Source organism: Paraphaeosphaeria sporulosa (assembly GCF_001642045.1).
Source record: "Paraphaeosphaeria sporulosa strain AP3s5-JAC2a unplaced genomic scaffold CC84scaffold_5, whole genome shotgun sequence".
NCBI lineage: Eukaryota > Fungi > Ascomycota > Dothideomycetes > Pleosporales > Didymosphaeriaceae > Paraphaeosphaeria > Paraphaeosphaeria sporulosa.
This window is the reverse complement of record NW_017253364.1, coordinates 571031-584816: the sequence shown is the minus strand read 5'-3', so window position 1 is coordinate 584816 and position 13786 is coordinate 571031. Positions and strand designations below refer to the sequence as shown.

At 53.9% G+C, this 13786-nt stretch overlaps 6 protein-coding genes across 6 annotated transcripts; 4 read left to right on the top strand and 2 right to left on the bottom strand.

The window, feature by feature from the left end:
• Positions 1–18: 18 nt before the first annotated feature.
• Positions 19–1163, bottom strand: CC84DRAFT_1205338 (amidohydrolase 2; the record flags this gene model as incomplete). The annotated part of the gene is made up of 1 exon (XM_018181968.1): positions 19–1163. Exon 1 carries the CDS (start codon positions 1033–1035, stop codon positions 19–21), a length of 1017 nt encoding a protein of 338 aa, XP_018035930.1. The 5' UTR covers positions 1036–1163.
• A 770-nt stretch (positions 1164–1933) lies between these two features.
• CC84DRAFT_1243953 (uncharacterized protein) lies at positions 1934–2781 on the top strand (the record flags this gene model as incomplete). Its single annotated transcript, XM_018184132.1, has 2 exons — positions 1934–1994; positions 2047–2781. The coding sequence occupies 2 exons, from the start codon at positions 1934–1936 to the stop codon at positions 2655–2657; spliced, it is 672 nt and encodes a 223-aa protein (XP_018035929.1). The 3' UTR covers positions 2658–2781.
• Positions 2782–3410: 629 nt separating this feature from the next.
• Positions 3411–4636, top strand: CC84DRAFT_1091879 (DUF803-domain-containing protein; the record flags this gene model as incomplete). Its single annotated transcript, XM_018174417.1, has 2 exons — positions 3411–4239; positions 4293–4636. Coding segments are annotated over 2 exons (1173 nt in total), but the record flags the coding sequence as incomplete, so codon positions are not given.
• A 2272-nt stretch (positions 4637–6908) lies between these two features.
• On the bottom strand, positions 6909–7958 carry CC84DRAFT_1118842 (LigB subunit of an aromatic-ring-opening dioxygenase LigAB; the record flags this gene model as incomplete). Its single annotated transcript, XM_018175533.1, has 1 exon — positions 6909–7958. A coding segment is annotated over exon 1 (867 nt), but the record flags the coding sequence as incomplete, so codon positions are not given.
• Positions 7959–8097: 139 nt separating this feature from the next.
• CC84DRAFT_1195972 (uncharacterized protein) lies at positions 8098–10955 on the top strand (the record flags this gene model as incomplete). Its single annotated transcript, XM_018181427.1, has 4 exons — positions 8098–8304; positions 8354–9052; positions 9125–9714; positions 9777–10955. The coding sequence occupies exons 1-4, from the start codon at positions 8181–8183 to the stop codon at positions 10953–10955; spliced, it is 2592 nt and encodes an 863-aa protein (XP_018035926.1). The 5' UTR covers positions 8098–8180.
• Positions 10956–11432: 477 nt separating this feature from the next.
• CC84DRAFT_1145037 (FAD/NAD(P)-binding domain-containing protein) lies at positions 11433–13708 on the top strand (the record flags this gene model as incomplete). Its single annotated transcript, XM_018176490.1, has 2 exons — positions 11433–12478; positions 12528–13708. Exons 1-2 carry the CDS (start codon positions 11491–11493, stop codon positions 13706–13708), a joined length of 2169 nt encoding a protein of 722 aa, XP_018035925.1. The 5' UTR covers positions 11433–11490.
• Between the last annotated feature and the right edge of the window lie 78 nt (positions 13709–13786).

The following is a 13786-nucleotide window of genomic DNA, read 5'->3' as shown; positions in this document are numbered from 1 at the left end:
TTGTATCTTTATTGTACATCACCACGTCTCCACCTTAACCCTCAATAAGCCCTCCGCATTCTTCCATGCAATCCTCTCCAGTCCCTCCTCATCCACCAACCCCTCCTCCAGCAACTTGTTCAAAAACGCAACGCCCGCCTCGTTCTTCCCAAACGGATAGTCCACGCTGAACATAACTCTATCCGGCCTACACTGCCGCAGCACACACGCCATGTTCCCCGTGTCGAAAAACCCACTCGTCGTAACCCACACATTCTCATTCCACACAGCCCGAAACGTGCGGCTGTGGTCTCCCCCGATGTGCGGCCACTGCCGCTCAATCACATTTGCGGTCCGCTCCATCTGGAACGGAATCATTTCGCCGCAGTGGCCGAGCACGATTTTCAGGGCGGGCAGCCGGTCGAAGATGCCGCAGGCGAACAGGCGCAGGAAGGAGACGGCGGCGTCGTTGTGCCAGCCCCATGCGTACTCGCTCAGTGAGGTCGCGATGTCGGCGGAGTAGTTTCCCGCGTAGAGGAGTTGCTTGACGGCTTCGTTGGGGCAGGGGTGGATGTAGATTGGCACGTCCAAATCTGCGGCGGCCGCGAACACGGGGAAGAAGGTGGAGTCGTCGTAGAATCGCCCGCCGCAGTTGGAGTCGATCAGTGCGCCGACAAAACCTAATTCTCTCACGCATCTACGCAGCTCCTTCGCGGCGTCTTCGGGGTACCTCATCGGTAGTGTGGCAAACGCGGCAAAGCGGCCTGCGGGATTCGCGGCGATTTTCGCGGCGACGTCGTCGTTTACGGCAGCGGCGGTGCGGACGTCCAAGGGCAACGGGCTCGGCACGTGCGAGACTATTTGCAGGGAGATGCCGTTGTCGTTCATGGAGGAGAGGCGTTGGGCGCCGAATTCGAAGAGGGAGGGGGTTGCAAAGCCTGTGAGGCCGGATTCGGCGTGGGGATCGGGGTGGTTCTGGGCGGCGTAGAAGGAGGGAACGTGGGGGGAGAGGAAGGCTTCCTCTAGGGTTATGATGGGGTGGCTGAGGGGTGCCATGGCGTGTGGTTGCTTCGCGGGAAGTGTGTGTTGGGCTTGACGGAAGACAGATTGAGGGAGCGGTGGAGGTGAGATAATTGCGTCGTCTTGCTTGTCCAAGTAGAGGAACTTAGTCCAGATTGAAGTCCATTACATGGAATATTGATTAGAGCGAAGACAAGACCCTTTTATACCTTGAACTATCCGGTAGTACATCCTATGGTGGCTTAGCAAGTCTTTGTTGGATATGATACGCCAATTGTCGAGCCGATGCTTACTGCCTAAGTCCTGGTGTTAAGTCGGAGATATACCAAGGCTATCGCCGATGGTGGAGAATCTCAAGCCATTCCGTACGGATTGGTGTATCCCAGTCGCCGTGCTTGTATGAGTGGGGTCTGCTATCCGGATGGAAGATGTCGGGTGGGAGCTCTGAGATGCTATCTGGGATCCGTTAGGAATTCACGGTCAGATATTCCGGTATAGCATAGGTAGTCATATAAAATGGCAACGTAATTGACAGAGAATAGGCATTCAAGATTGAAACATCGAACCAAAAATGAGCAGAGTGACGGACGGGTTGTGTACTATCCTTTGTGAAGGCGGCTATTCTTAGTTCGCGATGGTTATTGCTTCCGGAGGAACGCGCGGATAGCACCCACGTCGCTGCCTCACGAATCCAGATGCAGGCGTTCACACTCGCGCCCCGAAGAATGCTCCTTGTCTTCTTTTCCCCAGTTACCAGAGAGTCGTGAACAACTACCACAACGCCGCTCGCTCCATCCGCACAATATGAGTGGCCACCAAGGGACGAGCCCCTCACGGAAGATACAAAGGGCCACAAACGAACAAGACTCTAACCCATGATCTTGGTGGGGCAACTCAGCTTTCCGACCTTACACCGGATTTGCTCGGTCTATGCATGCATTGTCTGGTCAACGACATTGGTAGTCCGGCCGCGGTCCAGTATCGCCTCGTCGGCAGTCTGTATCCAAGTCTAAACATTGCGAGGACTGTAACGCTAACTTGTTGCAGAGAACTTCGCCGTTGCAATCAAGAAAGATTTATTACAAGATCAGTCAGTCATCGATACGTTTGGAGGATTGAACGAAGTTCAGAAAGTACGCCTCCTTATTCGCCATAGAGGCGCAATGCATGCTAATAGGACCGGTACTGCCGCGAATGTCGTTACCAGGCTGGCGAAACAAATGACGGACGAGCTCGCAACTGCGGGGTACATCAGTCCGGAAGATATAGGGACGAAAGCAATTGCTTACGTTTGTGAAGCCCAAATTGCTGGAGTCAAGTTTCTGGTCGAGCACGGGAGAGAAGTAGGCCTGGATTTGGGAGGTCTCAACGCGCTGCAGGTGGCTATGCGGAATACTAGGCATACAGAATTCTACGAGGATGTAGCTTCATACCTTCGCGAGGCTACTGCGTCGGCAAACCGAATGCAACGTCCTGGAGGTAGCGGCCAATTTCACATAGACGATGCTGGCCTTCTCATGGATCTGCTTCACGAACTCCCAGCAGGCGATGCTTCTCTGCTGCTAGGGCGTATTCGTAAAGCTGACTACATCGCTGGAGTGACGGGGGATTACCGAGAGTATCATGTCGCACCACAGAGGACAGCACGCAAAGGATGAGACATGAATTGGGACTATGATCCGAGCGGTACTCCAACCGATATGATTGAACTGGGCACCACGAAAAAAGTAAAACGGCAATGTCGATGCGATTTGATCATGTTTGGCGGCTGAAGATGACTCCTGAGGAGGGTTGCAATGCTTGAAAGAACATTGAATATGCATTATCTAGACTTTGGATACGACATATCAGGGTATAAGATATGAGTATTTTGTGTGTTGATAGTAAAAACGTCTGGCGAATTACTCACGAACTGTCCATGCATTTCCGTGCATGGTGCATGGCGTCAGGCATCGGTGACTAGCGAGGCAAACCATGAAGCCGTGAGGCCAAGCCAGACAATTATTTCCAGGTGGCGGCAACGCGGCCCACGATAAGAATCAGGCTGGCGAGGCTGCGATGATGGTGACAGCTGCAAGGTGATGTAGGTCGAGATGGGGGCGGGGCTTGGTTCGCTTGGGCCGGGTGCCGTCATGCGAAGATCGTCGAGAACCCTTGCTAGAGCCAAGAAAACGTGCACCCGCACGGCATCGCGGCAATGCAACCCTCTGCTCTGTACCCCCTCAGTAAACGCCGCGAGCATGTCTATCCCACCAGTGTGCATACCTAATCCCATATGAAGTTTTCCCGGCCCCTTCGCCTCCGCAAATAGCCTTGATCCGAGGCAACAATACCGCCATCCGAGCAGTTCCTCGGATTCGGAGACGGCGGACAGGGAACGCGCAACCCTGCATTGTCCCCTCGCAGCCATGATGCTCCCTCCGACGAGCGTCGCCGCGGGTTCGGCGACAGCGACGAGCGATGCGCCCACTCCGACATCGACGAGCATCATCCCGCCGTACGGGAGCGCACAGTGGAATTCTCTTATTGGCATCATCACGGCCATCGTCGGCAATGTCCTCATATCCTTCGCGTTGAACACGCAGAGATATGCGCATATACGGCTGGAGCGCGAGTGGCAGCAAAAGGAGAGGCAGCGGAAGAGGCGGAGTGCTAGCTATCGCAGCTTGAGCGGGGCGAAGCAGTATAGGGACGAGCCCCAGGGCGACGATGCAGCGAACGAGGAGGATCCGCTGCTGCCTGCGTCGCCGAGGAACAGCACTGGAGGCTCGGGGTCGCTGTCGCCGGTCGAGGAGGAGGGCGTTCTGGCGGAGCCGGCATACAAGCAGAAGAGCTATCTCAAGTCGCCGTACTGGTGGGCAGGCATCATCATGATGACCTGCGGCGAAGCGGGCAACTTCCTGGCGTACGGTTTCGCGCCCGCATCCATCGTCTCGCCGCTCGGTGTGGTCGCGCTGATCTCCAACTGCATCATCGCGCCCTTCATGCTGAAGGAGCCCTTCCGGGCGCGAGATGCTCTCGGAGTGCTGGTCGCTGTCGGAGGAGCCGTCACGGTGGTTCTGAGCGCGAGCGATAACAACCCCAAGCTGGGCCCGGATGAGATCTGGAGCTTGATCAGTACTTGGGAATTCGAGACGTACTTTGGGATAACCGTCGGTATCATCATCGCTTTGGTGTTTGCGAGCAACCGCTATGGAGACAAGAACATCTTGATTGACTTGGGGCTGGTCGGCCTATTTGGTGAGTCTTGCCATGCGGGAGGCGCCTTGTGTCTCAATGTTAATGTGCGACAGGTGGCTACACGGCGCTCTCCACCAAAGGCGTGGCGTCCATGCTCTCGTACACGCTCTGGCGCGCCATTACCTTTCCCGTCACGTACCTTCTTGTTGCTATTTTGGTCGGCACTGCGATCATGCAGATCAAGTACATCAACAGGGCTCTCCAGCGCTTCGATGCGACCCAGGTCATCCCTGTGCAGTTCGTCCTCTTCACTTTGTCCGTCATCTTGGGTTCGGCCATCTTGTATAGGGACTTCGAGCGCACATCAGCAGACGATGCGGGCAAATTCGTGGGCGGATGCGCGTTGACTTTTGCGGGTGTATGGTTGATTACGAACGGAAGGCCCAAACGATCCGATGAGGACGAGGATAGGGATCCCGAGCCGGAAGATGCGATCAGTCTCATGGACGGAGAAAGATATCGGGACGACCTGGACGGCACAAATGAAGCAGACGCACGCAGCCGGCGCTCATCTACCGTTCGAGCAGCATCACCACCACTGAACATCGGCAGGAGACCACCAACGAGAGAGCTCTCGAAACCAGCTACGCCGGATATTACTTTCGCCCCTGACGCGCTATCCCAGGGTCCTACCACACCAACAGACGTTCCATCGCCCCTCACAACAAACCCATGGGAGGAAGACGCTACCCACCCATCCTCCCTACATCCTCGCCCCACAGAACTTAGCCGCAACAGCACGCTCTCCACTCCAGTTCTCCCCTCGCAGACTTCTGATCTCCCACCCGCATCTACCTCCTCCCCCGAACTCACCGGCCCACCCCGCCCCGAAACACCCACCCGCCAAATCTCCGACTCCGCCGCCATAGCGCCCACGCCCCCCTCCACCCTCGCCCAGCATCGCCTCCGCCGCATCGCCACCTCCGAGCGCGTCGGCACCCGCAACTCACTCTCCGGCCCGCTCCTTGCGAGCCCGCTGTCCAACAGTCTCAGCGCCATGGTCGCGGACCTCAAGCGTGGCGGCAGTGTGCGCATGCCGCCACTGCCTAGTAGAGATAGCACCAGCGATGCGGTAAGGAGACAGAGCGTTCTTGGCATTGGTGCCGACGAGGTCATGGATAGTCATATGGGCGAGCCGCTCGATCGGCGGCGCACGGCGACGGACGAGGACACGAGGACGACGGATAGAGGGGAGCGGGAGGGCGGCAGGGGGAGAAGTCTTAGTGGGACATTGAATGAGCTTTGGAGGGGTTGGAGGGGGGTGGGTGAGGGCGATGTTGAGACGGGCCCGCAGGGGCCTGAGTAGAGATGATGATAAGGAATGATGGTGTTTGTATATGGACGAATGATGGAGGCTGGGATGAAGGTTCTGAGCTGACAGTACAGTACTAATACCCTAGAGCGCAGCATCGTTGCTGTTTCTTTTCTCCTTTCTCTATCTTTCTGGGGGTTTGACTGGATCGTTTTTGCATAGTTTGGGTAGCATTGCGCGGTGTTGCGGTTGGCTATCCTTGTTTTTCTCTTTGCTTCGCGTCATCTCTTTCTGAAACCGTACGTGCGCTGCTGTGCTGTGAATGAATGGACCCTGTGAAGTGCGCCCCCGCGTTACCGTCTTTTTACGACGTCGCTCACGTGTGATGTCCACAGCGCAAGGTATAACACCCCACGCTCATCACGCAATCACTCACACGCGATGCAAAACTCAACACCAGCATCAAACACGGGACACGCGCTCAAGAGGTAAATAGAGCAAGATACCGAGCACATGTCTGAACACGCGCCCGAGCACCTGGGCTTCAACTCCTTGGGTCTGCTAGTCGAGAGACCTGCAGAGAGGGAGGCACGTCCAGTTGGTTGAGAAGATGGAAGTTTGCGTAGAGGACGTCTTCATGCAGGAGATGTGCGCACGATGGACAGGATTGAAGAGCGTGTGCAGTCGACGCTGCTGGCTATCAGTGTATTGGTAGCCTTCGGGGTGAGAGGATCGGGGGATGCGCAATGAAGAAGCGGCTGTGTTTGCTTGTATACTATCAGTGCATCAAATGTCTCCACATTGTTAGAAGAGTGTTTGGTAGGAAGTTGAAATCCGTAGACATGAACGGAAAAAATTGACTGTTGACCGAAGCAATACTGTGCTGCTGTGGGCGGTGGCCAACACAGTATTGCAGCACCACATCACTTTTATTCGGGTTGCCCACAGCACCACAACACTGTCCGTGTCAAGCAATTCCTATAGGAGTATTCTGATGGAAAAGAATTATCAAATATATGCCGGAATGGTTCGAGGAGGGTGCGCTTTACATAGCAGGTGCTGATGATTGATTCCCTTTTGTCAATTTGTCTGCAGGGTGATAAGGTACGGTTAGTGATTAAGTGGCTGCGTTTGCTTGCAGAATCCAAGTTTCTGAGCTGCGCTGAAGATATCCATAGCCTGATAGAAGATAGAACACGCGTAATAGCGGTAGAAGAGCAGGCTGAAAGAGTGTTATACTTTGCTGCTGTTGGCGGTGGCCAGTGCAGAATCGCAGCACCGCAGCTTTTTCCCTTCTTCAAGTTGACTGACCATCTCATGTTAACGAACCTCAGGAGGCGTATTTTGACGGGAATGTGATCTTAATATTCAACAACTTTAGATACAATACAAATGATTCGCTAACTCAAGCAGCCTGTGACACCCACTTTCCTACCGTGAACTGGCTGTTGCACATGTTGACCAGCTCCCAGTCTTCAGCACCCAAGACAGCACCGTCATCAGCGATGCCTTCGCATGCATCTATCACGCCAGCAACGAAACAAGCAGCCATGAAATGATCATCGGTGCCGTGAGCATCTCTGAACTGGGGATGCTTCATCAATCGCGTGACTCCGTTGGTCAAAGTACCCTTTCTCATGCCCGGTTTGCAGTTTCTCAGAAACACATCTTCAAAGCTCTGTCTGAACTCCATCATCGCTGCTTCCGGCGGCACCGGCATAGCAAAGTTGTCCGTATGCCGCAGCATCTGCCACCAGTGGTTGCGGTACAAGTTGTGCACTGCGCCTCCCGTTCCAATGATCAGGTAGTTCTCTTCTCTCAGCTTTGCGACAACACTGCCCACACGCGCATGCAGATGTGGATCGAATCTCGCGTTCATGCTGACAATCGTGGTCGGCGGGCATCCACAAGGGAACATCCTGATAAGAATCAAGTATGTGTCGTGGATCCAGTCAAAAGTTTCGTTGGGACGGGCATTGAGACCCGCGTCATTCAGCATGCCGACAATGCGGTTCCCGGTTCTGACGTCGGGCACCAGCTTGTAGTCGACGTACTTCGACGGGTGGACGTAGGCGACAGGCGATTTTTGAGGGTTGGGGTTTGTCGCAACGTCGATGCGGTTTGTGCCGCGGGCGTCCCAGTGCGCGCCCATCATCACGACGCCTTTGATGTTGTGGGCGAGAGCTTCGTCTCCGCATTGTTTCCAGTAGGTTGCGGAGTTGGACTCCTCGCCCAGCATCATGGTGGACCCATGGGAGAAGAAGTGAACGGGTGGTAAAACCATTGTGCTGCAACACCGGTGGGTAGAAGAATCCGTCACGTAACTCCAATGCGTGAACAGGTCTGTCACGTGTTCGGGACCAGACGTCAAGAATATATCACCCTTTTTTGTTTTTTTGGGAGAATTCAACTGTGGATATGCTCAGCGCTTCGAAGAAGCAACACTAAGCTCATGTTGACTGTCGGGTGTTGCTCGGTGGCGAGGCGTCCTCATCGGGATGTGGGGGGAGCTTGGACAGAGCTTGGGGAAGGCCACGAGTCGCTAGCCGAAGGTCACGGGCTGCGCGAAGCCAACTGTCTTGCCTCTCCACATCACCCCATCTTTCCCTATCTTCCCCAGATTCTCCTCCACATCGTGCCCCGACATCTTGACCAACCCGAGCCGGAGAGTTTGCAAGCAACAGAGAAGATGGAAGCAGCGCTAAACCCTCCGACTATACCCGATACGGAAGCGAAAGAGCGCTTGTTCCAGTGCAGCACGTGCAAGCGCTCATTCACACGTGTCGACCACCTGATGCGACATGTCCGGTCGCGTAAGCATCAAGTCAGCATTGAGATCCAAATGGAAGCTCACAACTCCAGATACCAAGCAAAGACCTTATGTGTGCCCCACTTGTTCCAAGTGCTTTGCGAGGGTCGATCTACTCAAAAGACATGTAGCCAATCATGCTTCGGATAGTGGGAAGAAGCGCTCGCGGACTGATATCTCCCGCATGAGCCGCGTTGGTCAAGCTTGTGAGGAGTGTTCAAAAAGCCACCTGAAGTGCGAGGACGAGAAGCCGTGCCGTAGATGTCGACAGAAGAACCTCACATGCCGCTTGTCAACGGCGGCACAGGAAGAGCTCGATGCTGCTGCACAGGAACTGGGCGCCGCGCAAGACTTGTTGGATCTTTCTAATAACCTCGACTCACGCTCACTCCATCATCATGCTGCGCAACAATCGCATCATCACTCCGAGTCGACAGTGGATGAAGCGATCATGGTTGTCCAACAAGAAGTCCCACAGGCCTGGGATAACATTCAGGGCATGGAACCGAGGTATACGGATGTGGTATCGGGCGCGACCCAAGAACCAGAAGCACTCCCTATGTACATGCAAAACCCCGCCATATCGTACAGTGAGGGATCTCCCGGCGATGCCTTTATCCCAGACTTTCTTCGCTACATGCCATCTGTGGAAACCTCCCTTCCAGGCTACGCTACACCACGAGGGCTTGCGGAGTATAACTTCAACTGGGATATAGATTTCAGTAGTGTTGATCTTGCCCTTTACGATCCAAGTCTCATGCACGAAAATATGCATCAAGACGCCTTCCACCACGACCCTCCCCCTGCTGCTGCAGCAGCAGCAGCAACAGTGGCAGCAGCAACAACAACAACAACAACTGATCAACATCCCCAGAGTGGATCAGCGGATTCTGCAGCCGCAGATAGGGCGAAAGCATTTGATCGAAGCTTATGGCGATATATGCCAAGGAGCAAGACTAACCCGGTGATGGCCGGGGAGTCGAATCTAGCTTTTGCTGACAGAGAGAGTGAAGGCCAATCGCCAGCACTCATTCCCCCTCGAAATGTCACAAGCGAGCGACTATCCTATACTGCCCGGGATAGGTTTCTTGCTCTGGTGATTGAGAGCTCTAGCAAAGAAAATTCTAAACGCATCGCCGCTGGGTTCCCGTCGCTTGAATTACTTGACGGCATGATTCAGATATTCTTCACTTCGCCCTCCGTCAACGCCGGGTCTTGCTTCCACCTTCCAACATTCTCACCCGCCAAGATAAAGCCATTGTTGCTCGTCTGTGTTGTCGCTGCGGGCGCTTTCTCAGCCCCAGATGATATATTGCGGAAGCTAGGCCAAGCTTTACACGAAGTAGCACGTGTCTCTATGTCTAAATCTATCGAGGAAGATAACAGCAACATCCGCGATATTCAATACTTGCAGGTATGATCGCATCTGTCGCATTTGGAGACCCTAGCTGACATAGCATGATGTCCTAGATGCAGCTCCTGCTATGTGAAATCGGCATGTGGAGCGGAGTAAGTCGCAAGATGGAGATCTCGGAAAGCTTCCTGCAGCCCCCGGTCACGATGCTTCGCCGCGGAGGCTGGTTCAGCCGTTCCGTATGGAAGAAAATATACCCGAGCCCAGACGACGAAGGCCTGACGTTACGGAAGAAGTGGAAGGAGTGGGTTCTCCAAGAGTCCTGGCTCCGACTTGTATACAGATATTTCGAGTTTGATCGACAGTCTTCAATGGCCCTCCTCAAACCACCGCTGATATCCTACGCCGAGATGAATCTGCCTTTGCCTCACTCGGATGCATTATGGCAAGCACCATCTGCTTCGGCGTGGAAAACCACTTATTTGACGACCTTGGGGGCAACAGCAAGGAGACCAACCCTATTCGATTGTTTGGAGGATCTAGAATATCTCAGCCTGTTTCCCACAGCCAGTTCGGCCCACTTATACATGATATGGGGCATGATATGGGAGTATAGACAGCTCTGTGCTCTGAGTTCCAAGAAGCGAATTACGAACGACTTACTTCTCAACTCACGCCAGGCAGAGCTGACAAAGATGTGCGAGGAATTCCGTCTCAACCACGTGTCCAGCTCTGTTCAAGAGCTTCTCACAGTAGAGATCATGCTCATGCATTTAAATGCACCCGTAGAAGAAGTGCAGACATTTGCTGGCATTGCGGGCCTGGACGAAGCGCGACATGCGTATACTTCAATCCGCAACTGGACTTCGACGGAAGCAGCAAGGCAGGCAGTTTGGCATGCATCACAGGTCGTCAAGATCTCCGAGACAGCATCGCAAGGAGTCTTGCAAGACTTCTACGCCATGGCAGTGTACCATGCTGCACTTGTACTATGGGCCTACGGCTTGCTGAAGCGCATAGCTGACGATGCGAGCAACGAGCCCAACCCTGAGCCACAGGTTTTCATTCTCGGGGCCACCGAAGAAAGAGATGTAAAGAAATTTGTCAAGTTCAATCGGGGAGAGCCTGCTATTCGAGACAATAGCACACAGACAGTCATACACCTTCGCGATGCTGCCCAGGTTCTCGGTACGGTGTCGCAATTACTGCTGCACAATCATGGATCTGTGAGCGGGTCTTGCCCGCCACTCGTGGAAGGGCTGGTGCAATTGATGGAAGTTCTTCGTTCTGCGTCGAAGTGACTTTCTGGGAAAGTTACTTCTTGATATGATACCCCAATTCTAATCCTGGTCAAACGTTCGCATGGCACTGTTCCCCATGAAGAGGACTCCCGCTTGACTCTCTCAAATTGAGCCTCGTCAAATTGCACTTTGCCCATGAGCGGACGCTCCGATGTACGTGCGTGTTCGTTTTGGCCGACGGAAACCCAGTTACTCAGGTGAACTGTTGTCGATTCATGTGCACGACTAGACTATGCAATATGGCCCAGGCGGCAGGCCAATCAATCGGCCTGCCCACGTCATCCGTGCATTTTAGCCGAGGATCATTTGGCTATCCCGGAATGTGGAGATCATTGCCGGCATCACGGCGATGAACTACTGTTTGCATAGGCTGCCGCGGCTGTACGAGCATGCACCACACGCTAATTGTGTCGCGAATTTCTGTCTTGCAATACTGCATCCAGATATATCCTCCAGCTGCTAGGTCGTCGCCGTGGCCATTAATTAGGACCATTTGACCTTCAACTTGGGCATAACGAGTCGCGCGGCAGACAGTATGGCTTCTCCCACGAATGGCACCGGCCATGCAAACCAAGCGGCGCAACCGCTCGACGTTCTGGTCGTTGGAGCGGGGATTGGAGGATTGAGCGCAGCAATCTTTCTCAGACAACAGGGCCATCATGTCACTCTCCTAGAACAATCAAGATTCGCCAACGAGCTAGGAGCCGCGGTACATATGGCACCAAACGCAACTGGACTGCTTTTGAGAATGGGTATCAATCTCGAAGATCTGGGCGCTGTTCCTTGCAGGATCCTTTCTCAGTCTCTGCCGAACGGGAAACAATTGTTCGAAGCTCCGTTGTGGAGGTCGGCGGGTAGGTGGCAGCATCAATGGATGTTGGCGCACCGAGTGGATCTACACAAGGAGTTGAAGAAACTAGCAATCGCAGAAGATGGACCTGGAAAACCCGCTGTCCTTCGAACCTCCAGTCGAGTGGCAAGTGTTGGCACAGACGGCAGCGTTAATTTGGAATCTGGTGAACAGCTGAAAGCCGACCTTGTCATCGGCGCTGATGGCGTACACTCTAAAGCTCGTTATGCGTTACCGGGCTCACAAGGTTTCAAGCCCGCCGGAGATGGGAAGAGCGCGTTCCGATTCACAATGCCTCGCTCGCGCGCACTCGAAGACCCGCTCACGAAGCCGCTTGCCGAGAAAGAAGGACACCTGAACATGTACATGGGAAAGGACCGACGTGTTGTCATCTACCCGACAAGACACCACGAACTTTTGAACTTTGTCTGTATACATCCGACATCTGAGTCCGAGCAGAAGGACGAAAAAGCAGACGGATGGCAGACCGATGCAAACTTGCAAAAGATGTTGGACGTGTACAGAGGCTGGGATCCAGCTGTCTTGAAGATTCTGAGCATGGCTGATGAGGATACGTTGAAGGTGTGGGAACTACTCGATATGGGCCAATTACCGACTTGGACGGAAGGACAGCTTGCACTCATTGGAGACGCAGCGCATCCCTTCACGCCCCGTAAGAATCTCGACATTCTCGTTAATGATGCAATGCTAATCATCTTTAGACCAAGGCCAAGGTGCAGCACAGGCTATCGAGGATGCCGCCTCCTTAGCATGTGTCCTTCCCCTGGGTGTAGCACTGGCTGAAATACCAGAAAGGCTTAAGCTCTACGAACAGTGCCGCATGAAACGCGCCACCAACATCCAGGAGTATTCTCGTCAATCGGGTGCGGATTTAGGCTCTGGGCCTCCTCTCGACCCGGGCCGCTTCACAGACGAGAACTTTGGTCACGACGAGTGGCATTTCACAAGCCAGAAACTGCGCGAGTGGGAATGGAGCCGTAAGCCCACCGCATACCGAAGAATGCCTACAGTGTTTGGTCCTTTCCCCGGCCCACGACAGGATCATTTCGGCAACAGCAGAGACTGGACCAACTCGACTTTTACTACTGCTAGCATCAAGTTCAAGACTTCACGTACGCTTTTGGAGAACCTACTTCCTGCCGGGTTCAAGTTCGCCTCTCCCAACTCAAATTGCTTCGCCACATTTTCCTTATCCGTTCTTGGTAACCTCGAGTGGCTGGGTGGCAACGGCTACAACCACTTCGGTCTATACATCCACGGCGTAGAATATACGAAGGAAAATGGTGACAAAGTTGTGGGAACCTACCTTCCGGTGCTGTTCGAGAATCTCGCAGATCCTATCATCAGCGGACGGGAAGAGCTCGGCATGCCGAAAGTGTTCGCCTCGCTTGACGTTGCCGGAGAAGAAAGCGCCTTCAAGCTGAAAGCTGGCTGGATGGGAAACACTTTCTTGGATCTTTCCATTACCGGTCTTGTTACGAAACCAGAACCGAACGGAGTGCATGCTTCTGGTCCCCCTCCGGGCGCTGGTCCTCCTCCCGGCCACGGCCCTCCACCTCCGCCAAAGGAAGAGGGATTATTCTTCCACAAGTTCATCCCCACGACTGCTTCCGAGGGCAGCAAAGAACGAGGACAGGCTGACGTTGAATACGTGGGATTTCTTCCTAACGACGAGGAAGTAAAGGCACCTAGGCAAGTCCAGAGTACACTTGTCGCAGATAAAGCGGAGATCAAGTTCGACTCGTTGGACTGGAAGAGGCTACCGACTCTGCATCATATCGTTGATCGATTGGCGGAGATACCCATCTACGAGGTTGTAGAGGCCAAGGTAGTGGAAGGCCTGGGTGGTAGCGACGTCAAGGGTGCAAGGAGGCTTGTCTAAGAGCTACGCTTTATCCTGGAAGTCTTTCCGTAGAAATTGATGTATGTGTAATTGATACGCTGGAATGATATATACGAT